This window comes from Panthera uncia, assembly GCF_023721935.1.
Source record: "Panthera uncia isolate 11264 chromosome E2 unlocalized genomic scaffold, Puncia_PCG_1.0 HiC_scaffold_19, whole genome shotgun sequence".
Taxonomy (NCBI): domain Eukaryota; kingdom Metazoa; phylum Chordata; class Mammalia; order Carnivora; family Felidae; genus Panthera; species Panthera uncia.
The window spans coordinates 15,579,495-15,601,679 of record NW_026057588.1 but is presented as its reverse complement, the minus strand read 5'-3'; the positions used below and the strand labels follow the sequence as shown (position 1 = coordinate 15,601,679).

The window sequence follows — 22,185 nt, the reverse complement described above, 5'->3', positions numbered from 1 at the left end:
TAAGAAAATGTTTAAAAAATATACATGATTTTTTTAAAGTTTATTTTGAGAGAGAGAGAGAGAGAGCGTGAGAGAGCAGATGAGGGGCAAAGAGAGAGGGAGAGAGAGACAGAATCCCAAGCAGTCCACACTGTCAGTGCAGAGCCCAGTGCAGTGTTCAAACCCATGAACCATGAGATCATGACCAGAGCTGAAGTCAAGAGTTGGACACTTAACCAACTGAGCCACCCAGATGCCCCTACATGATTTTAATCATGAAGAATCAGAAAAACTTAAATTGAAGAACACCTTATAAAAATAATTGGCTGTACTCCTCAAAATGTCAAGGTCAAAAGAAGCAAAAAGCAACTGAGAAAATATTCCAATTTTAACATAGTCTAAAGAGACATGACAACTAAATGCAACATGTAATCGTGAATTTGAATCCTGAACCAGAAAAAAGAATTGCTATAAAGGACATTATTGGGACAACTTAAAAAAATCTAAATAAGGTCTGTAGATTATAATACTAACACCATAATAATAATAATAATACTGTTTCAATGTTAACTTCACTGTTTTCAATAATTATATTATGGTCATATAAGGAAATACACATAGGGGTAAGGACCATCATGTCTGCAACTACCAAATGGTTCAGAAAAAAAAATCAAAATCTACATATATATACATATATAGCAAGAAAATGAAATTATTTACACATATAGGAAAATATTAACTACTGCAGAATCTGGGTGAAGGGTGTAATAAGACTTCTGTACTATTCTTGCAACTTTCTTAACTCTAAAATTATTTAAAAACAAAACAAAAATCCCTTATGTTTGTGGAAAGGCAAGCAAGATGGAGAGACCTGTGAGTCAAAGAAGGAGGTTAGCTGTTTTCCCAGGTTAAGTCAGGTTGGATGGGAGGGACAGAGGCTTCTCCTCTGCCCAGAATGAATCCATCAGATCTTCTAGGTTCACTGAAAAAGACTCCTTGCAGAGTATCCTATATTTGCTGAGGTTCAGGGCAGGTAGCCCCTGAAGAGACTCTTTCAAGCTACCTTATTCAGGTCTTTGCAAGCAAAGGTCAGTCTCCAAAGGCTAATAAGAGATTTTGACCAGGGGGCTCTGGACCCCTCCGAATATCTACAAAGAGCCATCCTCAACTTGTTAACTTCATTAATGGGACCCTTATTTCACATCTACTCTAAACCCATAGGGTCCATTTCACTGTGCATAATTTTGGCTTCCAGAGAGACTTAACAGAAAACAGGCAATCTCAAATGGCCAAGCCAGGGCTGTAGATGAGAAACCAAAGAGTTTTGTTTTTGTTTTTTTTAATTTTTAAAACAATATTTTAGGGGCGCCCGGGCGGCTCAGTCGGTTGAGCATCCAACTTTGGCCCAGGTCATGATCTCACAGTTCGTGAGTTCGAGCCCCGTGTCGGGCTCTGTGCTGACAGCTCAGAGCCTGGAGCCTGCTTCACATTCTGTGTCTCCCTCTCTCTCTGCCCCATCCCCACTCATGCTCTGTCTCTCTGTCTTAAAAATAAATAAAAGATTAAAAAATTTTTTTAAATATTTTATTTATTTTGAGAGAGAGAGAGAGACAGAGCTTGAGCGGGGGAAGGGCTGAGGGAGACGGAGACACAGAATCCAAAGCAGGCTCCAGGCTCTGAGCTATCAGCACAGAGCCCAACGCAGGGCTTGAACGCACAAACTGCGAGATCATGACCTGAGCTGAAGTAGGACTGAACCACCCAGGCGTCCCTTGGTTTCAGAGTTTTGGACAAAACTTCCCATGGTATGAATGTTTTGCCTTCAGATTATTTCTATGATTCTATTTAAGTCAAGTTCAAAAATAGGCAAAATTAATCCATGATATTAGACCCAGCAGTGGCAATGGGTACTGACTGATACAAAAGGCTTCAGGGTGCGAGAGATGATGTCTATGTTGATCTTGGTTGAATTTACATGATTTTCCTCAATGTAGAAATTCACCGAGCTATACCCTTAGGATAAGCATACTTCACTGTATGTATGTTATACCTGTATGTATGTTATACCAAGTTATACCACCTGTATGTTATACCAAGTTATACCACCTGTATGTATGTTATACCAAGTTTTAAAAAAGCCTATTTAATTATCTGGAAAAATGTCTGAGGTACAAATAAAATGAAATAATTTGTATTCATACTTAAAAAACCTTCACACATAGCTACATACTGCCTCTTTCTTCCTACCCCCCTGGTATGAGTGTTCCCCCTCCTCTTTTTTTTAAGTAGGCTCCATGCCAATGCGGGGCCTGAACTCACCACCCTGAGATTAGGACCTGAACTGAAACCAAGGTCGGACGCTTAACGGACTGAGCCACCAGATGCCCTGAATGTTCTAATTAGGGTTCAAAACAGACAACATTAATCAGTAACGTTAGAAGCTGGGAGAATGGTTTCCCCTTGGCAGGGTGTAACAGGGAAAGGGTATTATGGAAGCTTTCAGGGTGCTACAACATTGTTTTCTGACCTGAGTACATTACCCCAGGGTTTTCCCTTTGTGGTAATTCATTGAGCTGTATATTTCTGTATATTTCTGTATGTATCTTATATCTCAGTAAAACGTTTAAAAAAAAGATGGTGCTCCTGGGTGGCATCTGATTGAGCATCTGATTCCTGACTTTGGCTTAGGTCATGATCCTAGAGTCATGGGATCTAGCCTCAGGTCAGGCTCTGGGCTGAGAGTTGAGCCTGCTTAAGATTCTCTCTCTCCCACACTTCTCTCTCTCTTCCTCTTTGCCCCTCTCCCTTGCTGGAGTGTGTATGCTCTCTCGCTGGAGTGTGTATGCTCTCTCGCTCTCTCAAATAAAATAAGATAAAATAAAATAAAAACATTAAAAAAAAATTATTTGCTCCCCAACCTGGCACTAAATACAGTGTAGGTGTCAAAGGAAAATAGCACAAGAAAAAGAAAATGCCCTAACTCCTTATCTAAGCTCATGACTTCTGCATCAAAACAACTACCTGTCTTTGATTCTGTGCAACTGAAAACAGAGACTATCTGCTCTAAAAACTAAAGCCTGATGTGCATGGCTTCCGACAGATATTTAACTGCCTTACCTTTCAGCTTCCTTTGTTTCAGAAAATGTTACAGTTATTGTGCTTTGTCTGAGGACTACATGAGGATTGGATATAATATTTTAAAAAACAAAATACTGTTTTGGCATTTTACCCCTTCATTAAGCTAATGGTCAAAATCTTATATCCGTTTTATTTGTAATCTTATCTTGGCCCATCTTAATTAGCATTAGTTTGACTTTAATTTCAATGAAGAGCAGTTTCTAAAAATAGCTTCAAGTTTTGATTTTGTGGTTTTATCTTTACTGAATTATTCTGCCAGGATATTATAAGGAACAGATTCAAGGAGGTCAAATGTGTCATGCCTAAAAAATACAGAACAAGGCAAGAAGATTCTTAGAACACAGTAACTTCCAGATCCAGTTTCTTTTCCTTATATTATTTATTTATTTATTTTTGTTTTTTCCTCAACCTTACTGAGGTATGGGACATATAATATTGTAGAAGTTTAAAGTGTACAATGCCGCAGTCGGTTAAGCGTCCGACTTCAGCCAGGTCACGATCTCGCGGTCCGTGAGTTCGAGCCCCACGTCAGGCTCTGGGCTGATGGCTCGGAGCCTGGAGCCTGTTTCCGATTCTGTGTCTCCCTCTCTCTCTGCCCCTCCCCCGTTCATGCTCTGTCTCTCTCTGTCCAAAAAAAAAAATAAAAATAAAAAAAAAAAAAATGTTGTAAAGTGTACAATGCCATGACTTGATATATGTATATATTGCAAAATAATTGCCACAATAGTGTTAACACTTCCATCACCTCACATAATTACTTTTTTTTTTGGTATGTGTGTGTTAACAACATTTTTAAGTTAAGCCTAGATAAAAGTATTTTCCAAACACTCTCAAAGTTTGTTCCTTTGGCAAAATCTTTTACAAGATCAGTTTAGATACTTACTCAGTAAATTCTTTGTTTTTTAACCACAGGCAAAGACACATCCATCCTAGCTGCCATGGAGTCAGAATAGATTTCCAGAAACCAGACTCATTCTTGGGATGCTGTCACAGACAGATACATCATTACTGTTGCCAGAAAGGACCTTAAAGGAAACATTAAAAGAAATATGCACTAAATGCTTGGCAAAAGCAATAGAAGACACATCTTTAATAACATATTACTTTAGATAAGTTTAACACTTGGTCCTTTGAAAGCACTATCTTTAACGCTGGGACAATAAAAAGGGGAAGGAGGTTTCAGAGTTTTGATGTGGGCTTTTGGGAGAGACTGAACTGAACTGACTGCTCATCAGCTGGAGAGAGTCACAGGGGTGAAGTGTGCTCCCATTATGCAGGACTGCAGACTCAAATCCTTAACTCTCCCATCCCCAACCTCTAAATTTCCCAATCCTTCTTAACATCCATTAAGCTTCCTAATCACAGACATATATGGCGCCCCAATCTACAACAAAGGATCTTGTAGTCACTGATATTCCCGGATGTCCAAAAATGACCATCAGAGACCGCTAGCCAGTGACTACAAAGCTCACTGATCCATTCTGATTGCCCAACAGAGAATTACACAGATCACCAATCACGAACCCACACTGATCTCCAATGATACCCCACTGACTGAATATCAATCGCTGACCCCAACAGACCCACCTCCCCCCCACAATTACTGACAGTCCCATTCGCTGACCCCCCACTGATCCGTATGTTCTCCATTCCTTGATTTACAAAAGTTCAATCACTAATACCCTCAGATTCCTCCCATCGATGATCTAAAGGAAGTGTCAATCACTGATGGCCGAAAGCATTTCTCTAAACCTTGGTCCCCATTAACCCTTCTCATCAGTTAACCTCAAAGTTTCCACAATCATCACTTCCAGGTACCCAAACAGAACTCAGAACCTCCAATCACGGACCCTCTCAGGCTGCTGATCATTGCGCTCTAATGCTGTTCAAATAAATGTTTTTGAAGCACCCACTTGGCTCCAGACCCCTAAAGACCACTGTAAACTGATCCCCACTCACTGTGCCAATCAAGAAATCGAGAACCCTCCTTTATTGATTCCCACATACTTCTAATCCATCTTCACAGACACTGCCACTGACTCCTACAAACCTCCTCCCGCCCCACAGACCCCCACGAGGTTCACAAGTCCAATCACTTAACCTCTTCAGTAAGCTCGTCACTGACCCTTACGGGCACCCATGACTGACCCATAAGGGCCACCGTAGTCGTCCGATCACTATCCTACAGAAGTCTTTAATTTTGACTGTTTCTCATACTGACCTTTCCCATTTTTCCTGGATCCGCGCCCATAACCCGAAATTGATCTTCGTACCACGCCGCCTCACCGCAGTATAATCTCTTCCCATCCCGAGTGGCCAGTGCGCAGACTCAGTCGCGACTTTGAGGCTGTCGGCCTCCACCTGGCAACCTTCCAAGCGAACAGGATTCTGGGTTCCTGAACTTTAACAGAAGGCCTGATGGCCGCTCCCTCTTGACACCTTGTTGGAGGCAGCCATGTTTAAATCTGTGCCGTACAGTAGTGATTAGGCCCTTTGTTAGACCAGAGGGTTAAGCTGTTTTAGGGCTGGGAGAAACAAGTGCTCCTGGGGCTGCAAACACAGACGTCCCGGCTGCTTTTAGCATCTCAGAAGCCCAAACCGGCTGTGACCAATATGGAGGCGAAGCTGAGCTTTCTTTGTCTCCAGCAGGGCAGGCGCTGAGGTAAGATGGCCTCGTACATTTATACTGTTTCTTACGTGTAATGGGCGGGGCCGCCTTATAGGAGGAGCTCCCCCCAAAAAGGTGAAACTTCTCTTCGAACGGCTCTTGGAGTTGGAGAGCAGCTAAGAAGCTCTTCCCTTGGGGACACTGAGGCCACCGGAGGAAGGGTCGAGAACTCCGGTGAGAGCGGAGCCATGGGAGAGGGCGAGTAAGAAGCTATTGGCTCTTACCGAAAGAAAATGTTGGAAGCAGGGACTTTTTTTTTTTTTTTTTTAGGATTTCAACTATTTTAAATAAATGATAATTAAGACTTTTAGCACTCTATGTTTTTGCTGCTGATATGAGAGATCCCATAGGAAATAAAAAAAATTTAAAGAGACATAATTCCCTGCCTTGTGTTAATGCTGGGCCAGATATACAGGGACTTTGTCTTAAGTAGTGTTACAAAATAAAAATTCAGGTGAGTAAATTTGAACATCTAGCTGAGTTTATTGAACGATTCATGAATCAGGCCACATCCCATCTAGCAAGTCAAAAGGAGCTCCCCGAAGTTGTACAAAATGGAAAGCTTTTATAGGAAGATGGGGCGATGTGGGAAAGGGGCAAGAAAGTTATTAGCAAAAGAAAGTATTGTTCCAGGCAAGGTCACCTTCCTTTAGGTGGAAGAGCAAGGAGTCTTTTTAAGGTGGATAACTGACCCATATGGATCACCAGGTTTGTCACTGAACACAAAGGGCACCTAGCTTGGGTGCATCAGCCAAACGATTGACCCATGTCTTTCGGTTTGAGCAAATGGATTTTACTATTTGCAGGTAGTACGGAGACAGAGATAGTCCACAAAGTTCTGTCTCTAACACAAACTTCAGGACCAATTTATACTGCTAGCGGGCAACCTTTTGGTAGGCTATTCTTGCAATTAAGAAGTGGTCACAGGAACTGAGAAAACCTTTATAAAAATTGTTCAAGCATAACTTAACAGGGGTTTGCTTAACTCCAATTTCCCAGGAACATTTATGATTTTTTTTTTGTTCCCACACATCTGCTCAATTGAATAACTTTGGTGGGTTTCTAGGAACAAGGAAGTTCTCAAGGACTCATAAAGCTGAAAAACAAACATGCTGAGAAACAGGATAGTTTATTTAATTTCTCACTGTGGTCCCTGATGAGCTAATCCCTAACTAACATAATTTCATTTTAGGGGGATGGAGAGGGCCCAAGTAACAGTTTACCTCATTGGTGCTAATCAGAAAATTCCTGATATACTGGTTAATGATGAAGCTTTGGGGTGATGGTGGGGTCTGGACCCGAGGGCCAAGAAAGAATTCTTGAAGACATCTTTGGTGCAAAAAAGTGATTTTATTAAAGCATGGGACAGGACCCATGGGCACAAAGAGCTGTACAGGGGTTGTGACAAGTAACTCATTATATAACCTCAGGTTGGGAGGAGGTCAGGGATAGAGTATGTCTCTAAGGGATTTTGGAAGCAAGGTTTCCAGGACCTTGAGGGGCTAACTGTTGCTAGGGAAACATCATTTATCACTGTTTAATAAAACCTAAGTCATGAGACCCTTCAGATGCATATCGGGGACCATAAACTTGGAGCATGATTGCCAGCATATATCCTGGGTCAGTTGAGATAAAGGAAGTGGACAATGTTAAGCCGGGATCTCTTTTGCCCCCAGAAAAGAGTCATCCTTGAGGCAGCTGAGCTCATAGAGGGAGGTCACTCTGCCTGTCTCAAGGACTTGTCAATGGGCTGTAAGCAGAAAGAGAATTTAATTTTTCATTCGCCTTAGTTTCCCCCATTACCATGGCAAGCACTTAAACCCCTTCCTTTGTTCTTGGGTGAACCAGGAGTGTCCAAGGAATATTTCCTTTGTTCTTGGGTGAACCAGGAGTGTCCAAGGAATATCACACAGATCCCACCTAGGGTGGGGGTGGGGGTGGGGGTGCTAGCTTGTACTTTATCCTTCAGCCTGCCTCATGCTCCTTCATCAATTAAGACTTACGTTTCTACGGGAGGTTGAAACTACAATTAAGTTAGGTAGTAGTAAGCCCTGGTTTGGAGGCTTAGATAAATGACACGATTTGGGACTTGTGGTTTTCTTTCTAACAGTGGCCTGCCCCGGATGCTGACCTGAGACAAGGATGTGAATGTGGGCAGTTTTTTTGGCAGGTAGGGGCTAGGGAAGTGACAAAGGAGGAGTGGAACCCAATACAGAGTGTATCAACGAGGGGATTATCCCTGTGAACAATGGGAGCTCAGTGCTGTGGGGAACTCTGGAAGACAGTGTAGATACAAGTTGTCTCGTTCAAGGGCCACTGAAGCTGAGATATTTGTACATCATTTCTCAGTCCTCATTTTTGGGTGCTACTACAAGGGCCTTAAAACTGTAGCACTTCTAGCCTGTCTCATGGGCAAGGTCTCAGGCAGAGTCTGTAGGAACTGTATGCAGAATGTGTAGGCAGAGTTTCTGTTAGGCCCCATTTACTAATCATCTTCTTCTTCTTCTTAAGTTTATTTATTTACTTTGAGAGAGAGAGAGTGCAAGCAAGAGAGAGGCAGAGAGAGAGAATCCCAAGCAGGCTCTGCACTGCCAGTGCAGAGACCGATGTGGGATTTGAACTCACGAACTGCAGGATCATGACTTGAGCTGAAGTCAGACACTTAACAGACTAAGCCACCCAGGTACCTCTTCTTTTCTTTTTAATGTTTATTTATTTATTTATTTTGAGAGAGAAAGAGAGAGAGAGAGAGAGAGAACCAAGCAGAGAGAGAGGAGAGAAAATCCCAACAGACCCTGTGCTGTCAGCATGGAGCCCAATCTCAGATTATGACCTGAGCTGAAATCCAGAATCAGACTGGTTAGCCGACTGAGCCACCCAGGCACCCCTGTTTACTCAGGTTCTATATTTTGCCTGTGAATAAGCCAAAGAGGCTATGTTCCCACTTCAAGGGGGAAGCAAGAAAGCTAATCATTCTCTGAGTTTTGTCCTGCGCCCCAAACACCTGATGATATCCAATAAGAGCCAGATCCCAAACATGTTCCAGGACATAGCTTCAAACAAACCTCTGCTGACCCTGGCATCAACACCCCCTACCATTGGTGATTTTCAGAATAACACCTATTGTTCATCAAACTCTTGCCTTTGATTGGACCCTACCCTGGATTCCTGAAAGAAACTGAGTACTCTAAACCCCTTTCCAATATAAACACTTAACCACAAGTGATGATGAGACTCATTCTCTTTTCCTTCCTGAGTCTCCCAGACACTCTGTCTCCTATTCTCTGTCACTCACACTTTTCAGTAAACTCTGTCTTCACTTTCTCCAGCTCTCATTAGATTTCTCTCCTGCATAAAGCCAAGGACCCTCTTGGCTGGTCCTGTGGAACCGTCCTGAGTCCTCAGACCCAGCCTGCCTGCATCATACTGACAGCATTCATTTCATAGCACCCAAAGCAGTGCTCTACATATCATAGACATTGGAATCTTTAGGAATGGTTACCTTGTCTTATGAAAATAGCTTTTTAAAAAAACATAATTCCAATTGGTCATCATACTAACTGGTGTAACAGCTGACCCCCAAAATGGCTACCTGTTGCCATTAACACCTTTGTGTAGTCCCCTTCCACATTGGACCAGGGCTGGTCTAGGAGGCTAATAAAATACAGTAGAAGTGATGGCACACCACTGCTAAGATTAAGTTATAAATGATACCTCTTCTGTCTTCAAGGTGTGCTCACTCGCTCTCTTCTCTCTCTCTCTCTCTCTCTTGCTCTCTCTCAAATAATTTACTCTGGGAGAAGTTAGTTGTCATGTCATGAGGACGCTGACACAGCCTATGTAGAGGCCCAGGTAGCAAGGAACTGAAATCTGCCAACAGCCAGGGAGGAACTGATACCTCCCCATCCAAGTGGGTCATCTTGGGAGCAGATCCTGCAGCCCTGGTCAAACCTTGACATGCTGCAGGCCTTGCCAATAACAGATTGACTGCAACTGCATGAGAGACTCAGCACTCTAACCAGCAGCTCCCGTATTGTTGACTTTCAGAAACCGTGTGAGATACTAAATGTTTGTTTTAAGCTGTTGAGTTTGGGAGTAATTTGTTATACAGCAATAGATAACTGATGCTGTGGTAAAAATACTATAATTGATGTCTTTGGATTTCTTAAAGACGTCCTTAAACTTGTGAGATTTTTCTTTCAGATCAGAGAGGATTATTAGCATTTTCCTCTTGTCCTGCATGATGGAACAATCATTGCTCTGCTGGAGCCAAGTTAGTGGAAGAAAGACTCTTGGAATAAGATTGCAAATTTACATACAAAACTATTTCATGTCCTACAGGGCAATAAAAACCAAACCTTTAAGGTTATCTTTTCTGTAAAAAATCAATTTGCATCTGTAATAGACTAATAGATGAAATGCATCAATTTTTTGCAAGTGAATACCTAGCTATGCATATGCATAGTCTGAGTCCTAATTAGTAAAAAGCCAATCACACCTGTATTACACTAGAGTAGTAGGATCTCAAACTGGTGCAATTTTATTTTTTTTTTTAATTTTTTAAAACATTTTTATTTATTTTTGAGAGAGAGAGAGAGACAGAACATGAGCGGGGGATGGGCAGAGAGAGAGGGAGACACAGAATCCGAAGCGGGCTCCAGGCCCTGAGCTGTCAGCACAAAGCCCAACATGGGGCTCAAACCCACCAACTGTGAGATCATGACGTGAGCCAAAGTCAGACGCTTAACCTACTGAGCCACCCAGGCACCCTCAAACTGTGCAATTTTAATCCCCAGGGTACATTTGGCAATGTCTGGAGACAGTTTTGGTTGTCACCATCTGGGGGGGTGGGAGGGGAAGGATGGGCAGAATGCAACTAGCACATGGTGGGTAAAAGCCAGGGATGGATGCCCCCAACCATTCTACAATGCAGAAGACAACCTTCCACAACAAAGGATTATCTGGCCAAAAATGTGAACAGTGCTGAACTTAGAAAACCTTCACTAGAATGGCTTATTAGACCTTGGGTCAACTTTTATTTAAAAAAAAAATTTTTTTTTAATGTTTATTTTTTAGAGAGAGAGAGACAGAGAGCGTGAGCGAGCATGAGTTGGGAAGGGGCAGAGAGAGATGGGGACACAGAATCCAAAGCAGGCTCCAGGCTCTGAGCTGTTAGCACAGAGCCTGACATGGGACTCCAACTCACCAGCAGTGAGATCATGACCTGAGCCGAATTCAGACGCTTAACTGACGGAGCCAGCCAGGTGTCCCAACCTTGGGTGGGTTTTTGGACCATGCTCTGGTATGACTTTGAAGAGTCACACAGGATGACATAGTAATGTTTCCTTATTTCCTAGTTTTTTAAAATAACTTTTCTTAATGCAAAATTGGCAAAATACTGAGAACTTAAATCTTGATAATGAGTACATAGTGATTAATCTTTTCTCTCTGTTTTTGTAAATATTTTTGTGAAAAAAAGAAAAAACTGTAAATTCTTATCTTTAGCTTATGGTCAGTGCCATGTATGAGGGACCATGACTGAAGATCATGTTTAGATATAATGTTTAAATCTAAAGATGTTCTTCTTTTACAACTTGGCCCCTATACTCTGCCTTTCTCTTAAGTACAGTGCTTCTGAATTCTAGCTAAATCTTAAAGTCACTCAGAAACTTAAAAAATACCAATGATTAGGATCCATTCCCAGCAATCCTCATTTGCTTTTCCTGGGGCAAAGTTCTATTTTTCTTTCTTTTCAAGTTTACTAGATGTGGGAAATTATGGACTCACAACCTAAATCAATTAAGGAACCTCAAATTTGATTTGAGTTGGGCTGGCTAATACCTGGCAAGATGAATGAGAGTCCACACTGCAGGTGGGCATACCAACCTTATGCTTCTGCCTCCACAAATAACTTTTTAGGGATAATGACCAGCAAGCTGTCATAGATAACAAGTCATGCAAGGGAACAGAACCACATGAGCGAGACCTAGCAGAAAGAGTAGAGGGGTGCCTGGGTGGCTCAGTCGGTTAAGCATCTGAATTCAGCTCAGGTCATTATCTCACGGTCCGTGGGTTCAAACCTGTATTGGACTGTGTGCTGACAGCTCAGAGCCTGGAGTCTGCTTTGGATTCTGTGTATCCCTCTCTCTGCACGTCTCCTGCTTATGCTCTGTCTCTCTCTCGCTCTCAAAAATGAATAAACATTAAAAAAAAAAACAACCCAGTAGACAGTATGGTTGACCCTTGAACAGAGTATGTTTGACTGCATGGTCCACTGATCTGTGGATTTTTTTTCCGATAAACACAGTGAAGTACTGCAAATGTATTTTCTCTTCGTTATAATTGTCGTAATAACATTTTCTTTTCTCTAGCTTACTTTATTCTAAAAATATAGTATATAATACATATACAAAATATGTGTTGTTTGACTGTTTATGTTATTGTTAAGGCTTTCAGTCAATGGTATACCATTAGTAGTTAAGTTTTGGGGAATTAAGTTATATCCAGATTTTCAACTCTGATGGGGGGGTCAGCACCCCTAACACCCCCATATTGTTCAAGGGTCAACTGTGTAAGCAGATCCATCTAAACAGAGTAGTTTTGGACTATCGATGTTGCTTTAGTTTAGCATGAGACAGATTGTGAGCAGGGGAGGGGCAGAAAGAGGGAGACACAGAATCCAGAGCAGGCTCCAGGCTCTGAGCTGTCAGCACAAAGATCAACACCAGGCTTGAACTCACAAACCATAAGATCATGACCTGAGCCAAGTTGGATGCTTAACCAACTGAGCCATGTAGATATCACCATAAGAGAAGATTTGATGAAAGTAAAAAACAAAACCGTAGAACCTTCCAGAGAAAAAAAAGGGCTTTCAAAGGAGCAACCATTTCACTAAGAAAAAGCAAAGAGATAAGCAATTGGATATCATTTTAAAGTGAAAGAAAAATAGAATGCAGATAACATCACTAGACAACAGGAATGAAAAGGCCAAGAGCTAAGAATGAATGATCCCATTGTATGTAAAGCATAGTGAAACCAAAAGTTATTTTGTACAAAGAAAATATCAACAGAGAAATTTATAACAATAGCATATATCCCAGAAGAAACATATATGTTGATGAGAAAAAATGATTTCAATGATAACAGAATTCTATGAATTTCATTTTGATTTTGTTTCTTCCTAGGACTTACACAAAATAAACATGCATCAGGATCCTCAAAGACAAGAAAAGATTGAGAAAACATGGAAGGTGGCAAAGGCTAAGGAGAAATAACAACTGAATGTAAAGTGGATCCTGGATCAGAAAAAAAGACATTAGTGGGAAAATGGCAGAATTTCCATTAAGATCTGCAGCTCAGTTTATAATGTTGTACCATCATGAAGTTCCTGTTCTCAAAATATCTACAATTAGTTATGTGGTTCCCTTTAGAGCAAGAGGGCTTGTGAGATGTTATAAAGACTGTACATGGCCTATTGTTGTACCTCTTCTATAATATGAAAGTGAGTTGACAGTGAGTATTCTTGTTATGTTTATATTCTTTGTTTTTGTTTTGTTTTGTTTTGCTTTATTTATTCATTCATTCATTCATTCATTCATATCTCTGGCAGACTCCTTCAGGGACAATCACATTCACACATTCAATGAAGACTTGAGACAAGGATCCTACCGCACATCCTAGGCTCCCCTTGCCACCTCTTCAGACTGGTATGGAGGGAATGTGGCTGGTAGGTTGGGGGCAGGGATATGAAGGTCCAAGTCCCTAAGTGATAGTGTCTATTGTAAATAGACACTCATAGGTATTGTGAGACCAGTACCTCCTTCAGACATTGAAAAAGGACCCCAATCCTGGCCTCAAACTCCAGGGGTTACCGACTCTTTGAGCACATTCCTAGAAATAGTGAAACCACCCCACCTCTTTTAGCTGTACTTGGGACTGGTCATGGAGAGTGCTATCTCCTGACTTGGGCACCTTGGTGGGTGCCAATTCTAAAACTTCTACTGAGGGGGGGCATGCCTCTTAGAGCACTTTCCTGGAAATGCTGCACCTGCCCTGTCTTATATCACCAATTCCTTACCCCAATTCCTTTCAGATAACTGGACCTGGCTATTGAGGGTGCTACCTCCTGACTTGGATGTAAATATGGGTGGGCTAGCAGGCACCTTACTTCTTCCACAGGAGCAAATCCTCCAAGAGGCCTTCCTGGAGCCAGGGCTCTTTCCAAAATAGTTGTCCTCCTGGGAGAGTCTTGCCCCATGTGACAGGGACTGGCTGGACTTTCCTTTAAAAGATAGGTCAGCTATCTGGTACCATTCTCCCTTTGCCCTGAATGTACAAACTAATGGAGGGGGCCACAGGAGGCCTTGGTCTGAATTCCTTGAGAACCTCTCCAAACAGGAAGGCATAGTTCTGTAAACTTAAAAGGCAGTTGCTGAAAAATAGAGTGTTTGTCTTCCTGGAAGAAAGAAGATGCTCCAGGTGCTTTCTGGTTTTCCAAGAGTTCTCTGGTTTTTATCACAGACATGCCTTTTCCTTCCCCAGGCACACTCTGCCAGATAAGATTCTCAGGGCTTACCTTCTCCCAGAGTACAAGGTGCTGTCTGTCACTAAGGGTTCCTGATGGAAGACCCTACATAGTGTCCCTCTCCCACTTGCCTATTATCAACCTCTTCACTTAAAAAAATCCTCCTCAGCTTTCTGCCTGTACAAGAGTTTTCTTCCTCTTGGAGAGAAGTGGGAAAGCCATGATACTGGACAGTATTTAGTGGAGGAAGAATTGAAGACTATATGGAACCAGTTGAGAATTTATCCTCCATCTTCTCCAGTGACCTGGTTTCAAAAATTAGGCAAGGTAGGACCTGCTTTTCTCAGGTGTGATATGACCAGGATTTTGCTTTGCCAAGTCCCATTGATGGCTTTTGATGGTTAGTTTGGATTAAGAGGCAGGGCTTTATGGAGACAAGATAGTTAAAATTGTAGTGAGGACAAAGTATGAGTTGAAGTTTCCCCACCTGAGTTGGTTTCTGGGCAATGACAGCCTGATGTGCTTCATGGAAAGATACAGTATGGATAGCTTGCCTAACAGCCTGATGTCCGCACTTTGATTCTAGCTGAGATGGACTCCTAGCTGAGATTTATACCGCTATTGGACATGTGGGCTACTAACTTCAAAAAATTGTGTCAGGGGTTGTGCGCCCTGACAATGGTGGTTGGGGGATGAAGTGGTTATAACCACTGTGGAAAGGAACACAATGGGAAAGAAATGTTTTCTTCCTGGCTCTGTGGCTTTTGCAAAGAGTTACCTGAAAGGCTTTCCGGGTTCTGCCCCTTCCCTGTGTTGGAGCTTCCATTATGGCAGCACTCCACCTCTATGTTTGTAAAAAATCATCATACACTTAAAGGAGTAGCAGTGTGCTTTGTTTGAGTGAATTATGTTTGAATGAAATTCTGAGTGAAAGACAGTTTACTGATACAGGGGAAGTACAAATATAAAGTCAGTCATAAGTGAAAGACACAGAAAAGGAGTGGTCAACTGGACAGGGAATGGAATCTCTTTTATGAGTTTAAAAACAAGAAAATAAACCAAGGAAATGAGAAAAAGATGCTCACAACTGAAAACAACAAAAGAAATGGCCTGAGCAGACAGGTTTAAGAACAAGTGGACATAGCAGAAGGAAAAGTGAACTCCCTGGAATATAACATGGACCATAGAGGAGGAGAGAAAGGGCAATAATGCTTCCCATAGGTCTTCCAGAATCCAGGCTCTTTCTTCAGTGGCTATCCTCCTGACATATTCTTGACCTCAGTGTCAGGAACAGCCAGCCTCCCTTTGACAAAGCTGGCAAGTCCTGTGGAGCTCCTGTCCCTCTGCCTCGTATCTGTCGCCTCAGAGGAGGGCTTGGTCTGAATTCCTGTAGTCTGGGGCATCTAGTCTCCTGATACCTTTCTTATTCTCTAGTCCCAAGACCAGTGCCCCTGGAAACAATAGCTTGGCCTACTTGAAGGCTGAGGTCCAGAGAAGGGAACGGGATTTGCCTGTCCAGTGGGTTTCCCAATCCCTATGTGGCCACCTAGTGTGGCCACATTTATTTAGCAAGTCTTTCATGGCCCTTTGTCTTTACAAGGATTTTTCCTCCTCCTGGAGGGAAAGTCTCGAACTGTGATGGGAGACAGTATTTTGTGGAGGAGGAAAAGTAGGCCTGGTTGGTACCTTTGATGTCCTCTCCAGACCCCGGTTGACAGACTGGGCCTGGTTGGAGCCGCTTGTTTCAGTCAGGAATACAGTCCAGTGTGGCGGTTGGCTGTGTCTGGGGGTGCAGTGTTTGGGGTGAGAGACAGTGGTTTTTGAAGAGAGAAAGAATCCAACACCATACAAAGAATGACGTATGTTTGGAGATTGGCCTGCCTGACTTTGTTTTGGGGCAAGACACTATGTGTGAGTCTTAGAGCTGACTCTGGTTCAGGAGAGCTTGAGGGTAAGGTGCCTGCCTGGAGTGTGGACTTGGATCGGGGCTGTGTCTGAGTCTCAGTTCAGGCATACACCACTAGAGGCCACCACTGACTGGAATCCTGCATGTCGGGACATCAGCACCTCCATGGTGCTGATACCCACAAAAGGCTTCTAGCAGTTCTCTAGAGAACCCTGAGGAAAAAGAAGCGGTTTCTTCTAGTCCCCAGTGATTTTTCACTCATAGTTTCCTCAGAGGCTTTCTGGGTTCCATCCCCTCCAGTGTTTGAGGTTCTGGTGACAGCAGCAAACCACCTCCAAGGACATCTGCCAAATGTTGTCAGACACCAAATGGAAAGGCAGGGCATTTTGTTTGATGTGAATTATTCTCAAAGACAGTTCCTTGGTAGGGGCAGGGGAGGTAGGGACATAGATTCAGTCACAGAAGAGAAATGCTCAGGCTGGACAGGAAATGAAATCTCTTCTAGGAGTTCAATAACAACACAAAAACCAGGAGAAAAGAAAAAAAAAAAGTTTTGCCCATGACATACAAAAAATATAAGTGATGACCTCAGCAGAATAGTGTCAGAAGGAAAAATGAACCCGCTGGAATATAACACGTCCCCTATAGGAGGAGGAGAGAATAATGGAAATTGCTGAGGAGCAAACACAGGCACAGAGAACAGAAAGATCAAGTTGAATAGGTGTAGAATTGGGATCCAGCAAGGGAAGATGGAGGAAGAAAGTGTATGTCTGAGGCAGTATTTGGATACTGCAAGACTGACAGTGACCCCAAGCCATGCTTGGGCAGCAAGAAGAAGCCCCGGAAGGCTCACAATCAAGAATTTCATATCCAGGACCACAAGAAGAAACATGGCTGGTGCCAACCCCAAATCAGACAAGATTGCAGTGGGTGGGGAAAAAAAAGAAAAGAAAAAAAAAAAGAAAAGAAAAGCACATTCCAAGTAGCAACGCTCCTCTGGAAAACACCCCTCCCACCTCCACTTCTACTCCCCCAAACTCAAACGGGGACCGGCTTCCCAGTAAGGAGTGGAAGCCAGAAGATGAAATGCTGGAAGTGGATCAGTGGTAAATTTGCCATCAAGTCAGCCACGGAGTGGATCATACCCTCCTAATGTGACTTGCCTCCTGTGGATCATGGCACAATGGTTAGGTGAGATATATGAATTTTGGGAAGGGGGGTGAGGTGGGGCCTTAAAGAGTGAAGAGCACCTTCTTTGACCTCTTTCCTCAAAGTCTAAAAGGCATTCCTGAGCAGGTCTTTTTGTATTCTTGTGTTTGGAAAGGTGCCTTTTAGGATGGAGAGGGGCTTCCTACAACTGCTGGTCTGAAGCCATCGCCAGGTCAGGCACACCTTAAGAAAACCGAGGACAAACGAGGAGGAAAAAAATCACACTCAGCTACACAGCCAAACACAGCAAAAACAGCTACAAGGTCACTAGGAAGAATGGGGACTGTAAGCATCCCTAGGCCTAGATGACAAGTCCCATCCCTCCACCCATACTGGGCAGCTCATTGGCTTCCGGCTGGCTCTGGCTCCAGTAACTGAAGCCTGCGAGGGAGCAAAGTGGCCCGGAAGCACACAGGGGCAGTCCCATCTCAGGGTCAGAGGGCAGACCCCTTCCAGAATCATCCCAGGCACACTCGCAAGGGAAGGGATACCAACGCTACTGTTCTCATCCTGCTTGGTCAGTCTAGCTTGGCCCTCCCTCGCTCCCTCTCTTCTTTCCTCCCTCCCTCCCTTCTTTCCATCCGCTGGACCCACTAGAAGACAGAGGACAGCCACAGCCTGTGCCTCAGCCTGTCCAACACTACCGCCAGAGGGCGCCCCCGCCCCCCTACAGTTTCCGCCCTTCGTTTAGGAATGGTGGTGGTTCCAGGTGAAGCTGGCAATATCTGTTGCCCGCACTTGTGCAGTTGGAGGGCGGGCCTCAACCCCGAGTTGCTGGGCTCCTGGAGTGTTGTGGGCGGTGGGAAGGGGGTGAAAGAGGAGGGTGTAACCCGGGAGGTGGGGAGGGTGAGCCTGCTTTACTCTCCTCGGTTCCCCTAGATCATGGGCCTCTGGATCACAGCCGTGGCCGCCACTACGGCCATGCCGGCCAGATTTGATGGCCAGATGCAGACACTACAGACTGCATACACTATGGACCAAAATCCAAATGGAGCGGGTAGGAATGGGATCTGATGTAAGGCCAGGTGGGGTGGGGATGATATCTGGTGAGTGAGGTAATAAAGATCCCATAGCCTTGTCACCTGAAAATCCATTTTCCCTGAGACCTAGATGTGGGTGGAGGAGTCCCATGCCCTGGCACCACACATCGGAGCTTCTGCCTCTCCCAGTGCCTTTCAGGAATCCCTTTCTGCAAGTCTGCAACCCCACTGCCCCCCACCCCCCGGAAAAATACCCTCTTCCCTAGTGTACATAGGCCCAGCTGTGGAGGGGCTCCCTCCCTGGTGGGGCACACCAGTTGCTTAGCACCTGCCTCCTTGGACAGGGGGGATGGTGCTTCCCAGAAGCATTCCAGGACCCAGGGCTCTTTCCTCAGTGGCTGGCCACTGACAGATTCTTGACCCCCCTCTGTCAAGGACAGTCAGCCTCCCCTTGACAAAGCAAATAAGTCCTGTGGTGCATCTGTAGACTCAGGGGAGGGCCTGAGTTACTTCTGGACCTGGTGTCTAGTCTCCTGATGACTTTCTTGTCCCCTCGTGTATTTCTCCTAAGATGAGTGCCATAGAAAGCAGGAAAGCACAGCTTGGGCCTGCATGAATGCTGAGGTCCACAGAAGAGGGTGGGATTTGACTGCCCAGTGAGTTCCCGTGGCCTACCTGGTGTGGCCATATTCATTTGGCAAGTCTTTCATGGCCTTCTGTCTTCACAGAGATTTTTCCTTGCAAGTTATTACACATGCTGTTTATTTTTCACTTGATTTTTGTTTTTCTTACATGTGCTTTCCTTCTCCATGTATGTTTTCCCTGATAGAGATGTTCATGGGCCTTTTGTTTTCATTGATTGATGACAGCCCATGGCAGTGAGAGAGCATTGGTGAATTCAGACCCTTCCCAATGCCCCTTTTCCTCCGACCTAGTATATACATAGGCATTTGGTAAGTCTTGGTTTGTCCACATTTTAGTGGAGTTTCTTTCTCTGTAGGAAATAGTAAACCTTTATTTTACATATTATCTGCTGGGGGAAGAATTAAGCTTAGATAGAGTTAGATTCCATTTATAGTTGATCTTGAAAGATGTATTTTTAAAACAAAGCAAGGTAGAAGGTATTGGTTCTAGCCATTAGGTGAGCAGAACTTGCACTAAGAGAATATCAGGCATAGGTATTAACTATTTTTTAACATAGAATTTTATTTTATTTCACTTTTTTTTAACATTTATTTATTAATGAGAGACAGACACAGAGCCTGAGCAGGGGAGGGGTAGAGAGAGGGGGAGACATAGAATCTGAAATAGGCTCCAGGCTCTGAGCTGTCAGCACAGAGCCCGACACAGGGCTCAAGCTCACAAACTGTGAGATCATGACCTGAGCCAAAGTTAATTGCTTAAACAACTAAGCCACCCAGGCGCCCCCTATTTCACTTTTTAAAGTTTATTTATTTATTTTGAGAGAGACAGAGACAGCACAAGTGGGGAAGGGGCAGAGAGAGAGAGAGAGGGAGAGAGAATCCCAAGCAGGCTCTATGCTGCCAGCATAGAGCCCGACATGGGGCTCGAACTCACCAAACTGTGAGATCATGACCTGAGCCAAAACCAAGTCAGAGGCTTGCCCAATTGAGCCACCCAGGCACTCCTGTAACAGAGAACTTTAGATTAAGAGAATATAGTAATGAGAACTGTGTTGAAGCCTTTGAAATTTAACTGTGTCAGTTTGTGTCAGATGAAACTCTTATGTGCCTTTGGGAGATAGCACAACTTGATGGTTAATAGTCTGACTCTGGAATTTTATTCTGGGTCTTAATTCTAACTTGGTCATTTGCCATCTGTGGGCACTTGGGCCATTCACTGAAATTCTCTGTAGAGCTGTTTTGTCATTTGTAGAATGGTGGTTTGGTAGTAAAGTGTTCAAGTTTACCTAGAAAGAGGTATTTTTTTTTCTCCTTAGCTCCTACTTATTTTTACCTCTTTGGAATATTTTGCCTGGTAAATGTCTTTGTTTACGAGCGGCTTTGTGTTAGGCAGGGATTAACAAGGTTATTTGGAGTACAGGCCTTAGGCCAAGCCAAATAATAACAACTAATTTACATAGAGGCTTTAGGTCACACTAACAATGTGATTCAGGGTCTAGGCTTTTGGTCACATAACTGTCAACATCCAGAGGGTCTGTAAACATAGGCAATATTTTTATTTAGTAGGCAACATACAGACAATCATCCATGGAGTTTTAAGAAAGACTCTGATACCAATGCTCAAGTGAGCTTCTTTATATTTTTTAATTAATTTATTTAATTCAAGTTAGTTAACATACAGTGTAGTATTGGTTTCAGGAGTAGAACCCAGTGATTCATCACTTCCATATAACACCCAGCGCTCATCCCAACGAGTGCCCTCTTTAATGCCCACTGCCCATTTAGCCCTACCCCCTACCCACCTCCCCTCCAGCAACCCTCAGTTTGTTGCTATAATTAAGAGTGTCTTATGGTTTGCCTCCCTCTCTGTTTTTATCTTATTTTTCCTTCCCTTCCCCTATGTTCATCTGTTGTGTTTCTTAAATTCCACATGTGAGTGAAATCATATATTTGTCTTTCTCTGACTGACTTATTTCGCTTAGCATACATAATACATTATAGTTCCGTCCATGTTGTTGTAAATGCCAAGATTTCATTCTTTTTGATGGCCGAGTAATATTCCATTGTATATATCTACCACATCTTTTTTATCCATTTGTCAGTCAATGGACATTTGGGCTTTTTCCATAATTTGGCTATTGTTGATAATAACACTGCTAAAAACATTAGGGTGCATGTGCCCCTTCGAATCAGCAATTTTTTAAGTCTTTTGGATAGATACCTAGTAGTGCAATTGCTGGGTTGTAGGGTAGTTCTATTTTTAACTTTTTGAGGACTCTCCACACTGTTTTCCAGAGTGGCTGCACCAGTTTGCATTCCCACCAAAAGCATAATAGGGTTCCCCTTTCTCCACATCCTCACCAATAGCTGTTGTTTCCTGAGTTGTTAATTTTAGCCATTCTGACCAGTATGAGGTGGTATCTCATTGTGGTTTTGGTTTGTATTCCCTGATGATGAGTGATGTTGACCATCATTTCATGTATCTGTTAGCCCTCTGGATGTCTTCTTTGGAAAAGTGTTCATGTGTTCTGCCCATTTCTTCACTGGATTATTTGGGTTTTTTTTTTTTTGAGTGTTGAGTTTGATAATTCTAAATTTCTTCTTTAATTTCCTGGTTAACCCATTCATTCTTTAGTAGGATGTTCTTTAACCTCCAAGTATTTGGGGGCTTTCCGAATTTTTTTCTTATAGTTGATTTCAGTTTCATAGCATCTGAAAATGCTACGAAAATAGCATTTTGTTATCTGAAAATATGCATGGTATAATCTTGATCTTTTTGTACCTGTTGAGGGCTGATATGTGACCCAGTATGTGATCTATTCTGGAGAATGTTCCATATGCGTTCAAGAAGAATGTGTATTCTGCTCCCTTAGGATGAAATGTTCTGAATATATCTGTTAAGTCCATCTGGTCCAGTGTGTCATTCAAAGCCATTGTTTCCTTGTTGATTTTCTGCTTAGATGATCTGTCCATTGTTGTAAGTGGGGTATTAAAATCTCCTATTATGGTATTATTATCAATGAGTTTTCTTTATGTTTGTGATTAATTGATTCACATATTTGGGTGTTCCAAGTTGGCGCATAAATATTTACAATTGTTAGGTCTTCTTGATGGAAAGACCCCTTAATTATGATATA

General features: G+C 43.0%; 2 protein-coding genes and 1 long non-coding RNA gene across 5 annotated transcripts in view; 2 read left to right on the top strand and 1 right to left on the bottom strand.

Annotated features, from left to right (window-relative positions):
• Positions 1 to 5,419, bottom strand: part of LOC125915979 (zinc finger protein 568) — a 158,324-nt gene extending 152,905 nt beyond the window's left edge. For both annotated transcript variants that reach the window (XM_049622103.1, XM_049622102.1), the window contains exons 1-2: positions 5,339 to 5,419; positions 4,001 to 4,142 (exon numbers count right to left, since the gene is read on the bottom strand). Coding sequence is in view for 1 of the 2 variants with exons in the window: in XM_049622102.1 (XP_049478059.1) it covers positions 4,001 to 4,041 (41 nt within the window). In the remaining variant the exon portion in view is untranslated. The remainder of the gene's footprint in view (positions 1 to 4,000; positions 4,143 to 5,338) is intronic.
• Positions 1 to 22,185, top strand: part of LOC125915975 (zinc finger protein 420) — a 421,195-nt gene that overhangs the window by 66,441 nt on the left and 332,569 nt on the right. The gene's annotated exons all lie outside the window — the stretch shown is intronic.
• On the top strand, positions 5,696 to 13,627 carry LOC125916011 (uncharacterized). Of its 2 annotated transcripts, none has more exons than XR_007455814.1 (3): positions 5,696 to 5,779; positions 12,970 to 13,286; positions 13,395 to 13,627. It is a non-coding gene; the product is annotated as an uncharacterized LOC125916011 (long non-coding RNA). The 2 variants fall into 2 exon arrangements; XR_007455813.1 differs by having other exon boundaries at positions 12,970 to 13,297; positions 13,395 to 13,626.